Source organism: Simochromis diagramma, unplaced genomic scaffold (genome assembly GCF_900408965.1).
Source record: "Simochromis diagramma unplaced genomic scaffold, fSimDia1.1 OVJJ01000802.1, whole genome shotgun sequence".
Classification (NCBI taxonomy): domain Eukaryota; kingdom Metazoa; phylum Chordata; class Actinopteri; order Cichliformes; family Cichlidae; genus Simochromis; species Simochromis diagramma.
This window is the reverse complement of record NW_024387492.1, coordinates 9,990,292-10,012,946: the sequence shown is the minus strand read 5'-3', so window position 1 is coordinate 10,012,946 and position 22,655 is coordinate 9,990,292. Positions and strand designations below refer to the sequence as shown.

The following is a 22,655-nucleotide window of genomic DNA, read 5'->3' as shown; positions in this document are numbered from 1 at the left end:
AGGGTGGGCCATTTATATGGATACATCTTAATAACATGGGAATGGTTGGTGATATTAAAGTCCTGTTTGTGGCACATTAGTATATGTGAGGGGGCAAACTCCTCAAGATGGGTGGTGACCATGGTGGCCATTTAGATGTCGGCTATCTTGGATACAATAGGAAGAGGGCCATGTGACACATCAAAATTATTGGTAATGTCACAAGAAAAACAATGGTGTGCATGTAGTAGCCTTGGTAAAACAGAGAATTTAGTGTAAATGTACTCAAATTTATATAGTGCTTCTCTATTTTTACTGACAAAGCACTTCACATAAAAAGTCACATTTTATCCATACACTCATACAACACTTTATTTTGTTCTGTTCAAACGTGTACCTACTGCACATCCATAGCCAGTTTAGAACAAGATTAGCCTAAAATGCATGGAAAGAGCTCTGGGAAAAAGTACCCAGAGGATGTACTCAAAGCAGAAAGCCCCCAGCCAGCCTTCTTGTTGTCACTTCTTGTTGTGAAGTGACAGTGTTAACCACTCCATCACCAGGCTGCGCTAATACTGATGAATGGAAGACTGGAAGAGCACAAATAAGTTTAAGTGAAGGCACACACACATATATGCACAATGAGGTCTCTGTGGATGAGGCAGACAGCTAAAGCTGCTACAGAGGAAGATTCAGTAGTCAATGGGGATTCCTTTATGGAGTATGTCATATTTCACAGTGACACACACTTTCTCAGACACACATGCAAACACCATGGAGCCTTCTGCAGCGAGACGGTGATTAATGATGAGCCGAGAAAGTGCTTCAGGCAAAAGAAGGAAAAACAAAGGCTTCATACTGATGCCCATTTGAGTAATTAATTGAAAAGAAATTACCGAAGTAAACAAAACAACTCAAAACTCTCACTATGCATCTTTACGCCTCTTGCACTCGCAGGAATTTTTCTTCTAACTCTTTGAGAGTTTGAGCTTGCAGTCTGAGAGGACTTCCAAACCAAATACTTAATTATCTGAGAGGGAATAGGAAACTTCACTGAAAAAAATTCAGTAGTCCTGCATCTGCCAAAGTTGTGATGTTATCATATCGACAAAATCAGTCCAGACTTCCAGTGTAAACACCTGTCAAAGTTCTCAGTCCTACATTTGTGGCAATTTCCACTACAGTAGGCATCCCTGGGAAAACATTTTACTACGATGACACACACAAGGTGAAAAAAAAAAAAAAAAAAAAAACACCATACAGAGAGAGAGAACAGTCTCATGTTAAGTCACATACATCTCAGTGACTAATCAGACAGAAAGATAAACAATTCTGGCGATTTTGTGGGTGGTGAAAATGAGCCAGTAAAATTGGTCAGGGTGAGCTTAGATATTTATGGCGATGAGTCAAGACAGTCGTAACTGTTCAGTCTAACAGGACAAGGTGAAGATTTTTTATGATCTTTACCAACATTAAGCTGACATACTTTAGGTTTACTCAAAGGAATATGGGTAAACCTAAAGTATGCTGGTATCCACCAGGTAATGGCTGCACATTACGTCTTGAATTTTGTTTACTTCAACTTCTCTTTAAGGTGACGGCAAAGGCATCAGGAAAGTCAAGCGTTAAAGAGTTTAAAGCCAAAAAATAAGGAAAAAAAACAACAAGTCAAAGTGATCAGCAGATTCTACTAAACTCTGCAGTTCAGCAAGCCTCTTCGCTTTATTGTGCTCTGTTGTTAATATTAGGTCTAATGGAAACAGTGACGAGTAAGGTGGCACAGGCCATTGTTTACCATACAATCACCAGACAAACATGCAATAACCAAAGCCGCATAATGTAATCACTAAAGGGAGCCATAAAGTAGGGAGTGGGGTATGTATATTGTATTAAATAACCTAGGTCAAGAGGATGACAATGAACCTCCTGACCACTGTCAGGAAGGTGGCACATTATCTTACAGCTCTGACAAAAAGAAAAGAAAAATAAACATTAGAAAAAAAACAATCAAGAGAAAAGTTCCTGATATAATACATAATTAAGACTTTTTTTATACAAATAATTAGAGATTGCAGGCATAATGAAACTGAAGGCCATTATATGGAATGATTCCCCAAGGCAGACTAATGTAATGTATAATTGAATGTACTTATGTAGCGCCAAATCACAACAGCTGCTTCAAGGCACTTTATTTTGTAAGGTAAAGATCGTGCAACAGTACAGAGAAAATCCCAACGATCACACAACCTCCTGTGAGCAAGCATCAAGTAACCTCCGACTCAGAGAGGGCAAGCCATCTGCCGTGACAGGTTAGGGGTGAGGGTCAAGGGGGGATAGACACCGTGGAAGAGACCGAGATTAATAATAACTAATGATTAAATGCAAAGTGGTGCATAAACACAACCACCGGGCCACGGACCGGTACTGGTTCGTGAGCTGTTTGGTTCCGGGCCGCAAGAGTTGAGGCTCGGGTGAAATTAATGGTTTTCGGGGTTTTTACCGTTAACTCGGTTCCCCTGTGTTTTTTCCTGTGTTATAGTTGTGTCTTATTTTGAAAGAAATATTTAAGTGTTACCATATCAACCAGAGAGCGTTAAGGGGCAGAGAGGAGGATGTTACTCTCAGTGTTGTTGCCGCATTTCAGGAGGACGCTGCTAATAAAGTTACACAATTACACAGTGAATTCGCGTTTATTATTATATTTACAAAATACCACAGTTTTTGTCTTGGTCGTATCATTTTATTTTGTTATATTTATCCGTGACACCTTAAAGGCTGGTCCGTGAAAATATTGTCGGACATTAAACTGGTCTGTGGCGCAAAAAAGGTTGGGAACTGCTGACATAGTGGGTGAAAAGAGGTGCATGAAGATGAAACACTCAGTGCATCATGGGAAACCCCCAGTAGCCTAGGCCTATTTCAGCACAACTAAGAGAGAGTTCAGGGTTACCTGATCCAGTTTTTTAAAAAACTATGGCTCCTTCAGGATACATAGTGATTTTACCATTCTAACAATCTTCCCAGCAGCATCAGTAAACACAAGAACCCTGTCCTAGCTTGCATATGACAAATAAAACTGAGGGTGAAACTACAAAGCTTACCCAACAACTTCCCTCAGACAGTCATCACCTCAAACCAATATAGCTGACACTTTATGCACGTCTGGAACTTTTCCATCACACAGCTGGTGAAACCTAGCCTTATATTATTAAGACTATCAACTGATTCTGCTATTGCCGGTCTATGAATTACAAGCAACGGGTTCAACCAGAAGTGTCAGTTGCACAACGCACATGTCTGAATAAACAAATCCTGAGATGTTCATCAAGTATTAAACATTACATCAGCTAGTCTACAAAAAAAAAAAAAAAAAAAAAACAACTCTTGATGACCCTCTTGTCCCGCAACTTGTTTATTCAGCTGAGGATATTCAAGTTGGCTAATGTCGCCAGTGTTTACGGGACTAAAAATGTGCCTGAAAAAAGCCAGCCGACAGCTGTTTCTGAAGACTTATCATTCAGTCCAAATATAGCAGGAGGTTCACACCAGCCTCTGCTGTTGCAAGGTTTAAAGTGCAAATATTTCAATTTACCCCAAAGTCATCTGTTGCATCTAATCTGAAGCCTTGGCTTCATGTGATCTATATTCTGCAGACAGTGTTATTTGCTGCCAAGTGGCCCATTACATTTCATTTCTTTTAATGATAGACACTACATACCACTAAGAGAGTTTGAGTGCACGACCTGCGTGCTTCTGCCTGTGTGTTCCTGTGTGAGCTTTGGTTAAGTGGCACAAGTGACAGATGTGGCAGAAAATCCTTGTTTATTTTTCCTCAGGCAGCCATTCAGACATGTGTGTATGGTGCGTTTCCAGGCCTTGAGTGCAGTTTTAGTGCAGATCCAGGATAACAATAGCCTTTATATTCCTGCTAGATGAGCTCCCACCTGCTGCAGTATGTCATTATGTACTGGATGGAATGGATGTGCCTCCCTGTCGGCCCATCTTCTTCCTTCCGTCTGCCTCTTGTACACATCACTGATAAACCACAATCTAATACTTGATAAAAATCCATCCTTTATTTTGCTCCCAACAGATGTTTGTGTAGCTTTACGTGACACTTTTTTTTACTCTTTAACGTAATAAAATAAACATGAAATGCTGCAGCAGGTTTGCCACCACTGTGCAGCTGTTGTCCCTTTTGCAAAAAAAGAAAAAAAGTCAAAGCAAGGTTGATACCCTCATAATATGCCCTGTTGTGGATCACTTTATACCAACTGCAAACATGTTTTTCTCTACAGGTTGCTTTACAGTATATAATGTGTAATAACACATGCAGGATACAGTAGATAGCAGTGCACGGTATTACATAAATGTACGAGTCAAGATAAAAGATTAAAAAAAAAAGATGAAATTTAAAGATGCAACTTTTAGTAGGAAATTCATGCCTTCATCTTTGGATATCTTGTAGGTTTTTCTGAATTAAGAATAACTAATCTCACTCATGCACAGCAATAAACTATATTGCTTCTCTGTTACTCTCACTGTTCTGCTATATCTACAAAAGGTTTCCCTGGACGCCAGACAAAAACGTGTAGGACAACATTATTAGAGTTTATTTTACTCACTGTGAAAGCTCTAACCATATATATATATATATGGACACATCATATACACACATTCTTCCGGGTATTCATAAATCTTGAAAACTCAAGCTACTGTAAACACTGATTATCTGAAGATCAGTAAGTCAGTAAGTAAGCTAGTCAGTCATGAGGCATGTAATAACAGCTGTTTAACCACTATATAATATAAAATTACAACAATAAGTTTAAAATAAAGGCAAGAATGAGCATTAAACACATTTAAAAAGGAACACATGCTTTAAAGGGGAAAAAAGGATAGCTGGAGGAAAAACAAAAGATCGTGACAAAAACTGATTATAAAAAGAGAAAGTCGAGAGTGTGAGCGTGGTCCTTGTCTTTGTTGTGGTCAGCATGGCAGTATAAGGGTTGACATCAAAGTGTAGACGATGGACAGAGATGAGAGAGGAAAGGTCTGGAAACCATATGAAACAACAGGAAAAGAGAGCGAGAGCAAGGGAGTGAGCGAGGAAGAGACTTTAAAACAGAGGAAGGGAAAGCTGAGGCAAAAAGGAGAGCCGCTGAAAATTTGCTGAAATGTCATTTTACACTCACACAGAAGCTGTGAAAATGTTTTGCAATATTTCATGTAAAAAAAAAAGAAAAAAAAAAGGTATATTTGCATATATTTAGTTTCTGTGGTCTAGAGGCAAACACACGATTTCACTTGAGATCTGCTGACGGTTCAGCTTTTGTTTGTCTCTCCGTAGGAAATACATTTGGGAACGAACATCAGGCTATTTGTGACACTTTTCCTCTAAAAACAATAGCTGTGTAAAAACCCGACCGTGACCTCGACTTGAATTTTCCAGCAGCGGTCCAAATGTAATGCATCTGTGTAAAGGCCTTTGAGTGTACAAATACACACATCAAAACAGATATATGAAAATAAAAATACCACAAAAACACACGCAACCCTGAGGATGTCCCACTGCATCCTGTCAGGCAGAGGTCACGACAGTGGGGATTAAATCTTGCTCATCTCCCTGCATGCTGGTTAAACCCTGGATTACCCCACAGCACCCTCAATTGCCGACTTACTAACCTATAAGTCCATCATGTGGTGCTCTCTGATTGCGGAGATGTTCGCATGTTTGTGTGTCGACAGCAACAATGAAATCTCAACAGTAGGGAGACAGATTTATCTAATTAAGTTTACTGCCGTCAGCGTAAGTCCCCAACCTTTTTTGCGCCAAAGACCGGTTTATGTCCGACAATATTTTCACGGACCGGCCTTTAAGGTGTCGCGGATAAATAAGAAAACCAGTACCAGTACAAAAAAAAAAAAGATTTATTCATAAGACACGGGAAAAGACCCAGGGAAACCGAGTTAACAATAAAAACGATTTAAAAAAATAACAACAAAAAGAAAAAACCCTGAAAACCATAAATTTCACACCCATGCCTCAGCTCTCACGGCCCAGTACCATATGACTCACAGACCAGTTAGGGTCTGTGGCCCGGGGGTTGGGGACCGCTGCTCTACTGGACTGAGATCTGGTGACTGTGGAGATCATTCAAGGACAGTGACATCATTGTCATGTTCACCAAACAAGTTACAAGTTATCCAATCAGCACACTGTGTCATAGAGAGATGGATGTGACCAGCAACAATACTCCGGTAGGATGTGGCATTGACACTGGAGTGGCACCCAGTGTGGTCTTCTGCTACTGTAGCCCATCTGCTTTGTGCGTTCAGAGATGCTCTTCTGCATAACTTCTTCAACAAGTGGTTATTTGACTTACTGTTGTCTTCCTATCAGCTTGAAGCAGTCTGGACGTTCTCCCGACATTAACAAGGCATTGCCACCCAGAAAATTGACACCCACTGGATATTTTCTCTTTTTTTGTGTTAACAAAAAGTTGAAAAGGTACATCTAGTGAATATTTGGGATCCAGCTTATCAGTTTGTTTAGTTAAGTTTATATTTAGAGACAGAAACGGAAACAAAAAACCTTTAAACAAAAAAAAAGAAAAAGAAAAAAAGTGCTATAAGCAGCATCTGCTATCAGCAAAACTGTAATCGCAAACATATCCACCAGTTCAAGGATATTTTTGGACTTTCACAAGTGGAGATACAAATCAACCAAGATTATAAGGGCTTTCATCTGCTGCCATTCCAACACCGATGTGATATTTTTATTACTTTATATAAGTAAGGTCTCTCATGACATGTGGTTTGCTCAGGAAATAACTAGATCTACATGTATTACAGCTGCAGTTGAGTGACACAAGTGAGGAGGAGAAGCGGCCAGGAAACGGAGCCATTAACCAACCAGATTACCACAAAATGCGAAAACCAGCTTAGGCCTATCATCTTCTACTGGTGTAAAATAAGTGATAAAATACACTACTGTATACTGTAAGAATGATCTTGTGGCTCGAATCGGGGGTTAAACACAGTCAGGGCAGCGCTCGCATATACACAAATCTAAATTTAGCTGTTTCCTTATTAACTCGACTGTCTCCCACCATCAACAGCAAATCTGTCTCTGACAGATTATGTTTTAAGAAACTGCAAGACAGCACTGAGTCGATGGGATGTATCTAAATCCAGGGATGTATTGGAGCCGTGAGAGAGCACTGCCTGTAGATTCAAACACACAATCTCATACACACAGTCCAAGTCAGACACAGTTCACTGGCAATATCCCTCCACTTCCACAGCCCCTTCCCACTCATTTTCTCTCACTTTTTCCCTTCATTTCTTCGACCCATCTCTTTTGTTCCTGATGGGAGAAGGTCGACCTCTAGAACCAGGCCAGGGTGCCGGCGTTGGAACGAGCGCCGTGGGAACCGACTTGTGGATTCTGGCTGCGTAATGACTGCTCTCTATCGATGAATGAAGGGGACCACAGTGGGCCAGAGTGAATAGTGACTAGGGAGAACTGAGGTAGGATAAACAGGGCTGTGCATGTGAGTGTGCATTTGTGTGGCAAACAGGAAAAGAGGGTTAGAAAAAAAGCCACAAACACCAATTAGTTTATCCAGGCACGACTAATTTGTTGTTTGTTGGCTTTTGATATGGATGCAACTTTGATCTCAGTCAAGCAGTTCCACTGTTATTATCTGAATAACTGATTGCAGTCCCACTCTGAGGATGAACTCCCCTTCCCAACACAAGAAGAACCACTTGAACATAGCAACACACCCTAAACATGATAGCATACATTGCTACTCATGAAAGAGCATCGGGCAAAGACTATGCCTATAAATATCTGAGGGATAGGAGGAGGAATGTCCAGGCACTTAACATGTATGTCAGTGTGTGTATGGGAGACAAGATGGACTGTAGACATTAGCAGGTCAGCTGGAAACATGCTTTTTTTTTTTTTATTCTGTGTGTGTGTGTGTGTGTGTGTGTGTGTGTGTGTGTGTGTGTGTGTGTGTGTGTGTGTGTGTGTGTGTGTGTGTGTGTGTGTGTGTGTGTGTGTGTGTGTGTCTGCTAGTGGGCATCAAGTTAACTGACAAAAGAAGGCCCCAAGTTTCTCCTTTCTCCAATTAACCTTCACTAGTATGACCTACTTTTAACATTAAAATAGCATACTCCCAAATCAACCCAGAGTTATATTTGGCAGAAAAGAATACGTTTCTAATATATATAGCTAAATTCATACTACAAGTAAAAGTCAAGCTTGTGACATCGCAGCGATGGCTACTTGGTGTACAGAAGTGCACAGACCTCTGGGGGAAGCAGAGCCTGGCGTGGTTCTCAAGGTCGAACTTTTCTCATGAGGAACAAAAGATGGGTTGTAGAGATGAAGGGGGAGAAATGACAGGAAATAGGTAGTGGAGGGATACTGTCAATGAACGGTGTCTGACTTGAACTGTATTTATGAGTCTGTGTATCAGCATGAGCTCCAAAACAATCAAGTATTGATGAGAAAGCTAGAGAGATAGATGTTTGGATTAGTTAAGGCATAATAATACATCTTCATCTGGAACAAACAGCATGGTTAAGGGACTTGAAACTGTTTTTATTTCTAGTATCCATGGCATTAGCCTTATTAATATTATTAATACAATTGCACTTAATACAAGTAATACACCAGGGTGGAGCAAACGAGATCCATGTGCCAAACTTAGCAGGAGTGGCTGTTGTTGGCAGCCAGCAGAAATCCAAGCTAACCAAACTAGACTTTGTTTAAACTCTTGACTCTGAGTGTCAGGTGTTCCCTGCTGAGACACAAGAGGATGACCTGTGACCTTTGCTCTGGGGTCCGCTCCTTCAGAACACATGGATCAACAGTGGAATAAAGCAGACAAAATACACACAATGAGGAAATCCCATTTTCCTATCATGTCTCTGTTCAAACTGCCACTGATTACAATCAGTGTAGAGGTAGGAGTGCGCAAACACACACACTCTTACTTCGCCCTTCCTTCAATGTCAGTCTTTCAGTGCACAAGAGCCCCTCTTCATGCCCCTCACCAGTAACATGATCTGGCTCAGAGCTCTGAGGTTAGGGTAGGAACCCTGAGCCACAGGAGCAGAAGACAACAGGGTGACCAGCCGCAGATATTTACAAGCAGGCTGGTAAATTTATGTAATACAGTGCATTCCTCAGGGTTGGGTAGTCAGCACTACCCAACAAGCAACATACCATTATGTCTCATCAAGGATTTGAGGTAAACACCAACTCTAAACACTGTCATTTAACAGCCACTCCTCACTTTGTAAACCAGTGAGAAACAGCTGTAAAATAGCACAACATGGCAAAGAATGCTTTGTTTCCTGGAGTCATGCGCATGACACAGTAACTTTTATTCAAATACCAAATTCAAAGTAACTCTGCCAGGTGTTCTGGCATATTCAGATCCAGGACTCTTTTCATGGATTAACGCTGGAGGGCACTTAAAAAAAAAAATACAGGTGTTTCCATGTGTGGAAAAAGCTGGCGTTGAGCTTCAGTGTCTGCGTTGTAATAAATCTAGACTCAGCGCTTCCGTAAACCTAACACACGGCTTTGAGGGCGTGTGGGAACTGCAGATCGCGACATAACACACCGCATTCCAGCCTACTCTCTCACACCTCGTCTTCGGCTTCTGATGAATCAGGTCTTTAAATGAGACAAACCCTTTCAGAAAGAGCTCCCAGTCCCGCCTAAAACCGCATCAAAACTTCCAACAGGTACAGAAAATGGGAGCAGTCGAGTCATGACTGGGGCTGGTTGCTGTCATGTAGTGGGCACTCCTACACCCCTTCACCTCCGTCTGGGATCTGTCTGCCTGTTCGGCTTATCATTTCTCTGCAGTCACTTTTGAACCTGTGTGTGTTTGTGTGACAAAGGGTGAGTCATATTTAGACACAAGGCAGGATGGACAGACGCAGATCAAATGCAGGAGGAAGGACAGTAAAAAGGAAACAAAAGTGAGTGAGTCAGAGATGAAATCCTCCTCTTTCACTTGGGTTTAGAGGAATTTGCACCAATCTTCCCAGCACTACTTTGCAATACATTTCGGAAGCAAGTTAGATAAGAAAAAGAGGCAGGGACTCAATAGAAAACATGATCCCTTAACTGCTGGGTTTACACACATTACCACATAACAGAGTCTTAAATAGGTGTCGAGAGGCAGATATGCAGTCATTCAAAGGCTCTGCCTCAGGTCTGCAGCTCAGCAGATAAAATGACAGGCCTATCTCTCAGTCTTGCTTGCACAGTCACCAGAGCATGAGTCAGTCTCAGTTAATATTTAACCCTCCTAAAGGAGGGAGCTTTAATAAAAGCAGGCTAAACAAATCACAAAACTTTAAAAGTAAACAAATTGATTTTCCATTTGTCTGTGTGTTTATCAGCTTTATGGACATTAAGGAGAGATGAGGAAGGTGAAGGGTCTCCTGGGATCTCAGTGCCCTTTGAGGACCTGGATACAGATGGCCAGTATGTTGAGAGGATATCCATCATTTCTGACACAATGCCCCTGTTAACATAAGTCCCAATCAGGCAAATAAAGCCATGTGGGCAGGAGTCAGTGGTCACTCCTCTTTGACTCTTTTAAAAAGACAAATCATGACAGTCACCTTGGACCTCTCCACACTACTGCACATGTTATCATAACAGGAAAAACTAGAAGGTAGACGCACCTCTCTCACACAGACATATTTAAACTCTCGAATCATACATAACATGCACATCATATCTACAAATATGAACTCACTGCATGCATTTTTGCATGTCTCTGGATCTCATTTAGTGGCTTGTAAGCATTTCATAGAAAGCTAAAGTGATTGGAGCCAAAAGATCAGTAGAGTAAGACGGACAAAAACAAGTGGCCAACAGTGCAGACTCACGGATTTTGACTTTCTTGGGATCAAGCTTGTGGACTTCATCCTGCAGAATTTGCAGGCGCTCCTCGATCCTGCAGGATCTTCTAAACACCATCCCCGCCTCCATCTCGATGCCCAGGAAGATGTCGCTGGCATATCGGGAAAGGTCGGAAAGTTGATGTATTACGTTAGTCAGCGTATGACAGCCAACCTCATCCAGCGATGAGAACAAAACGGGTTTTCGCAGTTTGCGTTTGCCGGCTTCTTCCCTAGGTTTCCAGCCATCCTTCTTCGCCGATAGCCTGCTCACACGGCGGGGCTCGATAGTCCTCTGGTGAAAGGGCATATTTATTTCATACCAATAACTCCAGCGGGACCGAAAAGTGTTCACGCCGAGAAAAACAAAGCTTTAAAACAAACCCAACACGAACTCCCTCCCCGCGGTTGAGGAATAATCCTTGAATCCCGCCATATTCTGATTTTCAAAGCATGGGGACTTTGTGCTGCTGTACACTGCAGACGTTGCCTCCTAAAGTCTATTCAAATTCAACCAGACACAGTGCAGGCTGGAAAGAAAAAAAATCACAAGGAAAAGTAGGGAAATGTACAAATAAAAACCCGGAAAATACTACAACCACCTGTAGCGAGTGGAGCCGGAGCCAGAAAGAAGCGCAGAGTTTACCTGCCTCCCTCCGGAGAGAGCGGCCTGTCACAAAACAAGGACCGGAGCGCTTCAGAAAACGGAACAAGGAAGGAAACGAGCAGGAAACCTGGAAGCTGTAGATCCTGGATCGTATTTTTTATTTATTTATTTATTATCTGAAATCAAAATTAAAATCTTTCTCAAATGGTTTGACTTAATAAGTCTTATACTTAGTTTTTTTTATTATATATATATATAGTTATATAGAGTTAGTAAATCTCTCATCAACCCTAACCCTGACTTTACATAAGTACATTACCCCCCCCCCCCCCCCCCAATAAATAAATAAATAAATGTCGAACACAAACATTCATTTTATTAATTTATTATTTTCGTTTTTCTGCAACTGAAAAAAAATGCCATCCATAAATTCAAAATTTGAGTCAGCTTAAATGGTCTTAGCATTTTAAGCTAGTACCTGTCACACTAATTTTGAGTATGTCGAGATTTTTTAAAAGGAAAAAAAAAGAATTTTTACTGTCAGACACAAATGTAATTATATGTATTTTATAATTTCTAGAGTTTATTTCAATTTCTTACATTTTTAGCTATTTCGAGTTAGTAAGTCTCGGATCGTTTCTCAGTTTCTCATATTCATGAAAGTCATCAAGTCAAAAATCATGGCGTTAACAAAATGATATGTAGGTAGCCTAGTCTGGATACTTTGAGGTAGTCATGTTATTTTCTTGCTATTTCGCTAATGTTTCTCTTGTCTGTTGCACATTTATTTTTAAAGGGGAATTTGCCCACAGTTATTACAGAGCAAACAGACATAAGTTTTTTTTTTCATACCATTTAAAATAACCTCATGGTAACACATTCTCTGAACACTTGTCTGTAATTTATGACCTCAGTGTGTGCACATGGCATGTTTGTCCAGCTCCTCTGTTCACCATCTGACATTCCCATATCTGCTCTTTAAATTCCTCACAGCTCTTTTCAAGGGCACACCATCCCCTCAACTCACTTTTAAAATTAACAGGCCACAAGTTCAGTGGATGAAGTCCTGTCTCTGCTCCGTAGCTATTAATGCGCCCCCTGGTGTCTTTTAGTGAATACTGCAACTTCCAGCATAGTTGCAAGCATTCCTGTCACTTTCACCGTTTTCTCATTACTCAATATGTTCTATGTGGCAATAGTTTAGTAGCACGTTGCTCAATATTTGCATGTGAAATGTTGGATTTATGCCCCCACCGCTCTGAATATTGAGACACCCCACATACACAGAAAACACAAAGTTAAGTGGATTGTTCTCTCAGGCATGAGCAATATCCGCATTTGTCCTTCCCTCAGCACAAATTGTGTTTGACAGGAAAGCAGCGTGAGGATGACACATTTACTACTGGTGGAAAAAGGAACAAGCCTGACAGTGGCGTGTTGTTCCAAGGCCATTTTTTGGTGTCCTCACATTTCCCGTATCCTCTGTTTGTTTAAAATACAAAGCTTCTCGCCACTTAACTACTGGGAGGCAAGACCCATGAGCTTGTGTCGCTGCAAATCAAGCACATAGGTAATCAACTGTGAGTGAACCGGCACTGTCTTCTTATTAAATGAGTTACATCCACTTGTGCTTTTTCTGCTGACACCTTGGTGCTATAGAAACCAGAGCAAGCAGCAATAAGCAGACAATTATAGAGATGAAGATACGTTTAATCAAGATTAAATATATGCCCAAAAAGATCTTGCAAATCATAAGAGATCCAAACATTAAAACAATACAAAAAAAATGAAATTTTATGTTAAGGGAGTCTCGTACTTCCTACAAGTTTTGGACTTTCATTCGGGGTAAAATGCACGTGTCATATTACAGTGCATTCATTCGCAAAAAACCCACAGCCTTCTTCCACATTTAAAAACCCATACATAAACATCATTTATAGAATTATTTACATACAAGGCTTAAACATCTCAAATCAAACCCTTTGATGAGCCACGAACAAAAAAAACATCACATTTGAGGTTACGGGGACTTTCTTGACGTTTAGGGCTTGTGTGAGCCGCAAGTAGTGACATTCTGTTGCACAAATCACTGAATGGATTTGGAGGCAGGAGTCATTAAATAATGATGCTCTGCAAACACTGGAGGGTTAACTGGCTTGCAAGATACTCCGCCTCTGTCTTTAAAGTTGCTTTGCATTTACACACACCCACACACACACACACAAAAAAAAAAAAACTAAAGTGTGATAAAGTGAAATCAAATGTCCTCGATGCCCACTTGCCATATTCGACAATCACTTTGATTCAGAGAGCACAGTTCATACAGCAATTCTCACAACGCACTCAGATGTTGGGTACATATGTCATGCGTAGCTGAAGAACAGAATGAATCTAAATTACATTTTCAATAATAATAAAAAAAAACATTTAAATGTTAGTAAGCAACCGTGTCACGCAGAACACAATTCTAATCACCTCTTTTTTCCTTTTTATTTATTTATTTATTTATTTTTTATTCATAATGTTTGAGATGACAAGTCAAAGAGGAAGAAAGGAAAAAAGTAGACAAAACAGTGTTTTGTGTTATGGATTTTCTACACAGATGTAACAGTGTGTTATGACCTAAAAAAAAAAAAAAAAAAAAAAAAAAAAAAAAAGGATGGTTAGTTGAGTTTATTGTCACGTGCGTGTCAGAGCTCTGAACAGGAAAACAGGAATGATAAAACAAATCCCCCTGCTAACATTGACAACACAAGCTCTTTCTTTTTTGTGAGTCTTTAATTAACAAGTGGTGAACAACACATATGATGAGGGACTGTCAACGAGCAACTTTTTTTTTTTTGTAAAAACTCAAACGGAAAAACATTTGTGGGAGAACGGAAATTACTCCTACACCAATTTGACTTTTACACTTCTTACACTGTGACGCTTCTGCAGCCGATAAGGCTCACAGCCATAAATTACCATGTGAATGATGTTTTGCACACCCTCCTTCAACACCCATGTTACTGAATGACTTCTTGCCGGTCCTTCATAAATGATGCAAGTTTAAAAAGACACACACTGCTGTTGTAACCTGACTCTCGAAATAAGTATAAGAAACAGAACGTTTGCGAGAAGAAGATGAAAAAGACCACTCATTCCACTTCACAATCCTCTCAGATCTTCATACAGGTACGGTGGCTTTGTGACAACAAAAAGGATGAGCAGGTTTGAGAACCCGGGCTGTTTAAATGAGTGAGAACACACTTGGCAAAGACCAGACGATCTCTGAGTAAAAGGCATAGTGTTATGAAGCACATCTTTAATAATAAATTGATTTCTAACATTGTCCTCTGTGTACTTGTGGGATAAACAACCACCTTTTCCACTCAAAAGCAAACAAACAAACAAACAGAAAAAGAAAAGAAAGAAAGGGAAACATAGGCTCGTGGAGCCGCCAAGTTTCCATTTGTGGTTATGATAGCATCACTTGGAGCACAAGCAGCCACAACGCCACCGTGTCGGACAGTGCTGGGCCGGGCTTTGGTGACTTAAGTGGAGCCCAGGGGAGGAAACTGGTGAAATATATCATGAGAGCAAAGTCCTACAGCTTGGTGTGAATGCAGCAAGGACAGGTGGTGAATATACAACGGGTATACGCACTCCTCTTCCAAGGGCTCGATAACGGGATCTAGCATGGGTGCATCTTGGGTCACGCGTACACATACAGTAAATACATATTAGTCGAGTCTCCAGACTACGACTCCAGATGTGTCTCTTTGTCTCCCTCTGGTGGTTTAATCCAGAATAAATCTGTAGTTTCCTCCTTCGCACACACGCACACATACACACAAATACAGGCTGCCTTCACACAAATCTTCACCCTCCCCCCCTCACAAACACACACGTACATACATATATTTATATATACGAACATACACACTCCTTGGCTCCCCTTGTGTCTGTATTCAGGCTTATCTGGTGTAGTAGACTCTGTAGTAAACACTCTTGGAGCGCCAGAGTGAATAGGAGTTGTCGAACTTGAGCAGGTAGACTCCGCGACCTGGGTACTGGTGGCTGCCGGCGTACACCTCCTCATGACAGTCCCTCCGGTAAACCGGTACAATCTCATCCACCTGAGGCTTCCCTGCCTCCTTCTTGGCCTTCTCTTCCTCACTGGTTGGCTCGCCTGCAGGTAAAAAAACCCCAAAACAAACAAAACATCAATGCATTATTTGCGCAAACAAGAATACATTTTGTGCTGTATGATTTTTGCATTACATTCCAAGAAATGAGCCCAACAGTGGGTATTCCTTACAGGTTAGTGTGAGAGGTAAAGAAAACACTAGAACTTAAAGGTGACAAAGCATCCAAACATTTAATTGGACTGTGAGAACAGCACAATATCAATATTATTAAAAAAAGTCAATGTTGTTCAATAATTTGACTGCCAGTATTCAGTCATATGCTTTCCTGTATATGACAAAAGATAGGCAGGACTTTTGTTACAATGGCAAGAGTCAGTGGATAATTAATTATAAGTGTAGGATAAGAATAAAATATTAATGGAAAACTAGTTACTAATCTCTCAAACAGGCTTATAACTGAAGCCACAGAAATAAAGCACAAGACAACACTAATTAGAGCATTGACAGCCTTCATGCAGACTTTGTGTGTACATGTACAGAAGTGCATGAGCATCATGAAAGACACTTTTTTTTTTTTTAATTTCTCAACAAATATTTTATTTTCCCAGTAGTTTTGTAACAAATAACTTAGCACTAAGTGATATAATCGCATGTCTCTCGTTCTGTGGACCGACTCCACCGTTCTGTTGTACAGAGGGCAGCAGTAGGCTACGTTCACACTGCAGGTCTTAATGCTCAATTCCGATTTTTTGATCAAATCCAATTTTTTTGTCTGCTTGTTCACATTACAAATAAAATGTGACCGCAAACGCGCTCTAGTGTGAACCCTCAAAGCGGCCCGCATGCGCAAAAGAAGACGTCACACACAACGCCCTCTGTTTAGATCCAGACCAAACAGTATTATTTGACTGATGGCCCTTAATATAAAGACTTGTTTCGGGTTTTACGTTTCCCAATTTTGCTTTAAGTTATAAAGCTATTTTGTTATTTACATATGGCATAATAATTATCCTTATTGCTGTTTTAGAGAGGAGCGGTGCTTCAAAGGATAGTTACAGATTTCTGTCAGAATCTGCAGATTATACAGTACAAATAAAATGTTCACGTTTTTCCAATGCTGTCTTCCCAACAGTTTCACTAACATCTACACGGGATGGCCACGAAGCATTCGCGATGTCTTATCGGGCGCTTCTCCAGCGCTGATACTTGGCGTCTGTCTTGTGTCAGTGACGTAAAAGACGGATTTAATGCCACATGACCATTCAAACAGCAGTCGCTTTCTGAAACATCAGATATGTATCGCATTCAGTACCACATATGAAAGTGACCCAGATCGGATTTGAAAATATTGGATTTGTGCCGTTCACACTGTCATACCATGATCGGATATGGGTCAAAAAAGTCGGATTTGATGCGCTTTCGCATGCAGTGTGAACGTAGCCGTAGTGTCACACACAGTTAACCAGTTCTCAGCCTATTCTGATACGACAAGCATTTGAACTGACGGTAGTTCTCTTAAGCAAAAGGATGACCACCATCGCCAGCTACAGTCCAAGATACTGGAACTGGAGCGCCGTTAACCGTGGGACAAAGTGCTTTTTGGAGAGGGATGATCAACCTGACCAACAAGCCAATCAGCAGGGAAAATACAGGAGGGGAACAGTCAGGGCTAACTGGTTAGAGGCAACTAAACTTTCAAAATAAGAGTTTAGGTGTTGCCACTAGTAAAACTATATAAATATAATTCACTATTTAAATTCCCTATATATTATATATAAAAACCAAAAACAGCTGTACGGCTTATACCCAACAGTGAAAGGAAACAGTCACAGTAGTGGTTGACACAGCTGCCTAACCCTGGTTCGATCCTGGGGGGAGAACAAATCATTGTAGGGGTTGTATGGGGGCATCCAGCATGAATAATTAACCAAACCAATCATGGTATGATTAAGTGAGAAGCCTCAAGGCTGTAATGCATAACTGCTGTTTACATAATAATAAGGAATGTGTTTAAGTACAGCAAGTTTAAAAAAAAAAAAAAAAAAAAAAAAAAAAACACTACGGTACCCTCACCTTCATCATCTTCATCCTCTTCACTGGACTCTGACACGTGCACGCTGACTGAAGCAGAGGCTGCGTCCGTCCACTCGAAGAAGACCCCAAAGCCGATGTCGTAATAGTCTGTAGCAAACTCCCAGAACAGGTACGAGCCGTCTTCATGAGTGGGAACACGCACCGTCACCACCTCGCCGCGCCCCACCGTGATCACGCTGTCTGCGTCCTGACGGATTTTCTCCTTGAAGTCCTTGATCTGTGGCCGTGTCCACATGGAAGGAGCAGCTATGACTGGTGGGGATTCTGCTGCAATCAAAAGGAAAGAGAAGACATTATCTATTGTCTACCAGTTTTCTTACAAAACAAACAGTACATTTCCTAATAAGCGATTCCCTTCCAGCATATGCAGACCGAATCCTAAACAAGCTCAACTTGGAGGAAACCTGTGTGTCTCAGAACGATCAGAGAAAACCAGAATCCATGTGCATAATAGCAAAGATTTGTTTTTGCAGGCACAGCTACCCCAGCTTCATTTATCATTCCACTGAACAGGAAGAAGGAAGTCATTTGGAAAGGGATATGCGTTTTGGATTCACACCAAGGACTTTTGCATATCTACTGTGACGTCTTTTACTCCTGTAAGCGGAATATGTGACTGGGTGAAACCTAAACCAACACATTATTGTGTGTCGCTTGTTCCAGCTCTTCTGCCCTCCAGGTTACATCAACAAGGGCACAGCAGATAAGCATCATGTTTCAAGCTTGGCAGACCGCTTCACTGCTCTGACAGAGAGCTTACCCTGTCTGACCCCTAGTCATTAGCTGCTCCAATATTTCATGCTTTTATTTTGAGATTGATATAGAGCAGCCCACCAACCTAATAAAGGCCCATTCTCTGAGACCTCTTCTGCCGGTTCAGGCTCTGGCTCCCGATCCATACTCTCTGAGTAAGAGTCTGACTGGCCTCCATTGATTGTTGGAGCTTCTTCTCCAGTCTGTGGTGAAGCAGCACACAATGGTCCAGCTGAGGATGCAGAGATGGGTTCACCTGTGTGGAAGCTGCTAGATTCTAGGGTGCCCTGCACCATTGAATCAGACTGCTGCTGCTTCTGTAAGGCCGCCTAGGATGAGAAAGAGAAACCAACAATCTAGTTTCACCAGGGCTGTGTTAGGGTTGGATAAGATTATTAACAATTAAATTTCCATCTTCTGGCAACATCCTATACATCTCGAAAACCGAAGGGTCTGTTTTTCCGCTTTGCTGCATACGAGTAGACCTAGGGCTAGACTTTTGAACAACTGATTTGCTCAGGGATTTTTCATCTTAGTCTTTGTTTGAGGTTTTTGTTTACCACACCTGGCTGTTAAAAATGGTATAAAATAAAGTAATTCAAGTCAAAAGGTTTAAAACATTTTTGGCTATTTTTCAATAACTCTTTTGCAATTTAACAGTTCACTTGAGCTGGAAGGACTCTAAAGGGAGGCCGATGTCTTACAGGAAGGTTTTATGCATCAGTCAGGATATTAAAGAGGACATGAATAAAGGTGTGTGCTGTCAAGACATATACCACCCAGTTTGGAAGGCTAATTATTAGCAAGGGATTTCTACACTAAATCTATCCTAGATAATACAGCTGCTAGGCTCTGACACACATTCCTTTCAGTCAGATAATGAAGAGTTAATTAAGGGACTAATCTCAGGGGTCAACTGATCAGATTGAATTTGGGGCCAAAGAAAGACCTGCAGGCAATCCTTCTAATCTATTCTAAGTACTCCCACATTAACTGCAAATCCTATATATTGAACAATAAAACTCAATCAGTGAAAAGTCTATGTTATGTTGGGATTCTGCATCCTACCTGTTGCTGGGCCAGCTGGACCTGGTAGAGCTGCTGCATGTACTGCTGATAGTGCTGCTCCTGCAGCTGACGGATGAGGCTCATCTGTTGCTCAGGGCTGTTTGGGTACTGCTGAGCAGCATACTGTTGGAACTGCACCGCTGTCTGCGCATTTAATGCTGCCATTATCTGTTGTCTGGTTACAGTAAAATGAATGACAATGGAAATACAGGAAAACAACAGGAAGTCAGACAGATTTGTAGTGAGATTTTCATCTTTGGGCCAAGTGTCAGCACAGGACTAACCCTTGTTTTCGGTCTCACAAAATATGTGGAAATAAAAAGTGATTTAAAAAGAAAAAAAGCATACAGATTTAAATACAAAAGGAGAGGAATGCTTATATATAAAATTAAAAAAGAAACAACACCACACATACTTCTGCTGCTCAATCCGTAGCCTCTCCTCTTCTGCCTGCCTCCTTTCTTCTTCCTCTCTTCTAAGCCTTTCCTCCTCCTCAAGCCTCCGTCTCTCTTCCTCCAGCCTCTGTCGCTCCCTTTCTTCCTCTTCCCGCCTTAGACGCTCTTCTTCTTCTCTCCTGAAGAAGAGAATTGAATGATTTAAATAACGCAAATGGATCAAAATGCATAATTTACATGCAAACAAAAGCCCAAACTGTGAAATATACATGAATATCACGACATTCTAACAAGGTCAAATACTGTATAACCTATCCACCCAAACTAACCACAGCTTTCCAGCTTTTCTAGATAAATAGAGAGCAAATTGTGGTAGAAACTAAATTTAAGACACACTAGCAGATGAATGTCCCTTGGACAAAGAAGCCGGTCCTCCCACCTTTTCCTCTCCTGCTCCTCCCTTTCGATCTTGTGTGATGTGACGTATGGGGCAAAGAGGTTACAGCATTTGTTAAGTAGCTTGACAAACTCCACCATGGCATCGTCCTTCTCCATGTTACCCAGTGAAGCCCACTCTTTCCTGCACACAGGTCAAGGTGTAGACAATAATAGGTGCATTATTTTTTTAAAATTTCATTCTGAACAGGATGATTTTCATCCATTGTCTGAATCCATTTTAAACTGTTAATGAGTGAAAATGCACGAGTGTCTATTTCCTGATACAAAGCAAAAATCACTGAGATGTCCACTACAATCCAAAGGTCACATGCATGAACACACACACGAACACACACACACACGAACACACACACACACAGAAGTAAGCTTGTGTTACCTGCGGTCGTTGCCCAGGACATCAAAGAAGCCGACCTCTGGTGAAGCATCGGGATTGTAAGGACCGAGTAACACCTGTTTGTGCAGAGCCACCAATCGAAGCTTCTCCTCATAGGTCGGGTGGAAGGCCTTTCCATCTTTATCTGAAGGCAGCAAAGTGGAAGCAATGAGTTTGCAGGCAATCCTGTTAATGTCCACCTGCAGTGAATACTACAGTGCAGCTTGTGTGCACAACAAGGTAGTAAAAACTCCCGCGTACAGGAGTGTTATGTTCTTGTGCCAAGACTGTAAAGCGCAGATAATTACTCCTAACTGTGCTCTCCCACTCTAAACTTTTCAAGCTTCTTTGTGGCTAAAATCATTACGAATGAAACACTGAGATAACATTAGTCATACCTAAAGCTTGATTTAAAGTGAGGCAAAAGGGAGATTTAGGTAGTTGAGTTGAACAAGTTGAGCAAGTAGACCTAACCCTGTCTGACACACTGACAAGAAATACAAAGCCCAGATTACTATCACACAGAGTGGCAGCCAGGCCCCGACCTGTTTGCACAGTCATCACAAGTGTTCTGCCATAATACAAACAGCACAAATGCCCAGTGTTCAATACAGCTTACACTTGTGTAGGATGACTGGAAAGTATGGACAGAGTATTTTGCAGGATTTGTGGCTTTTTGTAAAGCAGACATATAGAACTAGTAAGAATGGTCAGGCTGCAGAATAGCCACACATATCACAATTTTTTTTCCAATTATTCAACTACTTAGGGTATTTCAATATGCTTTAAATCCATCCCAGCATGTCCAGAAGGCCTAAAAATGGCTCCCAAAGCACATATAAAAGTAGTACTACAAGTAGTAGCAGCATATGAGTAATATGAAAGGGCAGGTGTAAAAACAGTCAAGCCGTCACATAAACCCCCCCATAGACTGAAAACGTGGTTAACTGTTTTTAGGGGCGGTGAGCTAAAACTATGCAGCAGTTGTATCCTCATAATAATAATTCCTCCAGCACAGCAGGAACTTGTCATTGAGTACTTTGGGAGGAAAAAATCTTTGAGGGCAGCTGCCACCTGATGCAGTCCCGCTTCAGTCACAGCAGAGGGAGAGCGTGTTTAAAAGCTCCTGAACACATCCCAGAATAAGCTGTCATTCAATTGGAATGGAAATCTTCCTCATTTGGTGGAGGAAGCATGCATAGAAATATGCAAGCTGGTAATAAGTATAGTCACTCCTCTTTGGTCCAAAGACAAAAAAACCCAGAAAGGAGACAACAGTGGCAAATCAGCTGACACAAAGGGGCTACTCACAAGTGCCGTGGTTCTTTTACCCTTTAACGGCCAGCAGCGTTAGACACTAGTTAGCCGTGAAGCTAATGTAACACCGAGGCTGACAGCAGTAGCACCAGTCCCGGTGGTGACAGCTAGCAGCTAATGCTAACAACCTGCTAGCCTGAACCAGCGAGCGCCACACTTTAAACCGTTCGAGCAGCTTTCTCACCGCTTGGCGATTGAAACAAACATGAAGTACCTTTAAAAAATTTAAGGGCCATTCCGTACAGCTCCAGCAGAGGAAAGCCCCATTTCCTCTCTATCGCACATTTGGCAGTCTCTCCATCTTCGCCTTCAGCGCCGCCCGGCTTATCTGTGCTGGGTTCCGTGGGTATGGACTCCGGTTCTTCGGCCTGGCTCTGCTCGCCCTCCGGGTCCGGAGTGAGGGTGAGGCCATCGATGGAAACTTCGAGCCGGCTAGAAGTAGCGCTGTCGAGGTCGCCGCTCTGAACCTCTGTCGCCATCATGTAGACTGTCAGCTGAAGCAGCCACGTACCTACTTCCGTTTCAATCTAGCGGAA

At 41.5% G+C, this 22,655-nt stretch overlaps 2 protein-coding genes across 5 annotated transcripts in view; both read right to left on the bottom strand.

Moving 5' to 3' along the window:
* The window catches only part of nhsl1b (NHS-like 1b), a 97,273-nt gene extending 85,660 nt beyond the window's left edge, over nt 1–11,613 (bottom strand). Inside the window, exon 1 of one of the 3 annotated variants that reach the window (XM_040017635.1) lies at nt 10,912–11,613. In XM_040017635.1, coding sequence (XP_039873569.1) covers nt 10,912–11,233 — 322 coding nt within the window. In that variant the 5' untranslated portion in view covers nt 11,234–11,613. The remainder of the gene's footprint in view (nt 1–10,911) is intronic. The other 2 variants (XM_040017630.1, XM_040017633.1) reach the window with 2 other exon arrangements.
* A 1,609-nt stretch (nt 11,614–13,222) lies between these two features.
* On the bottom strand, nt 13,223–22,655 carry acbd3 (acyl-Coenzyme A binding domain containing 3). 2 transcript variants are annotated; one of them, XM_040017643.1, is made up of 8 exons: nt 22,334–22,655; nt 20,806–20,947; nt 20,410–20,550; nt 19,991–20,149; nt 19,576–19,750; nt 18,593–18,836; nt 17,734–18,018; nt 13,223–15,701 (listed from the first exon to the last, which is right to left on the bottom strand). In XM_040017643.1, the coding sequence occupies exons 1-8, from the start codon at nt 22,599–22,601 to the stop codon at nt 15,487–15,489; spliced, it is 1,629 nt and encodes a 542-aa protein (XP_039873577.1). In that variant the 5' UTR covers nt 22,602–22,655; the 3' UTR covers nt 13,223–15,486. The 2 variants fall into 2 exon arrangements, with proteins under 2 accessions (XP_039873577.1, XP_039873576.1); XM_040017642.1 differs by having other exon boundaries at nt 17,734–18,021; nt 22,334–22,653.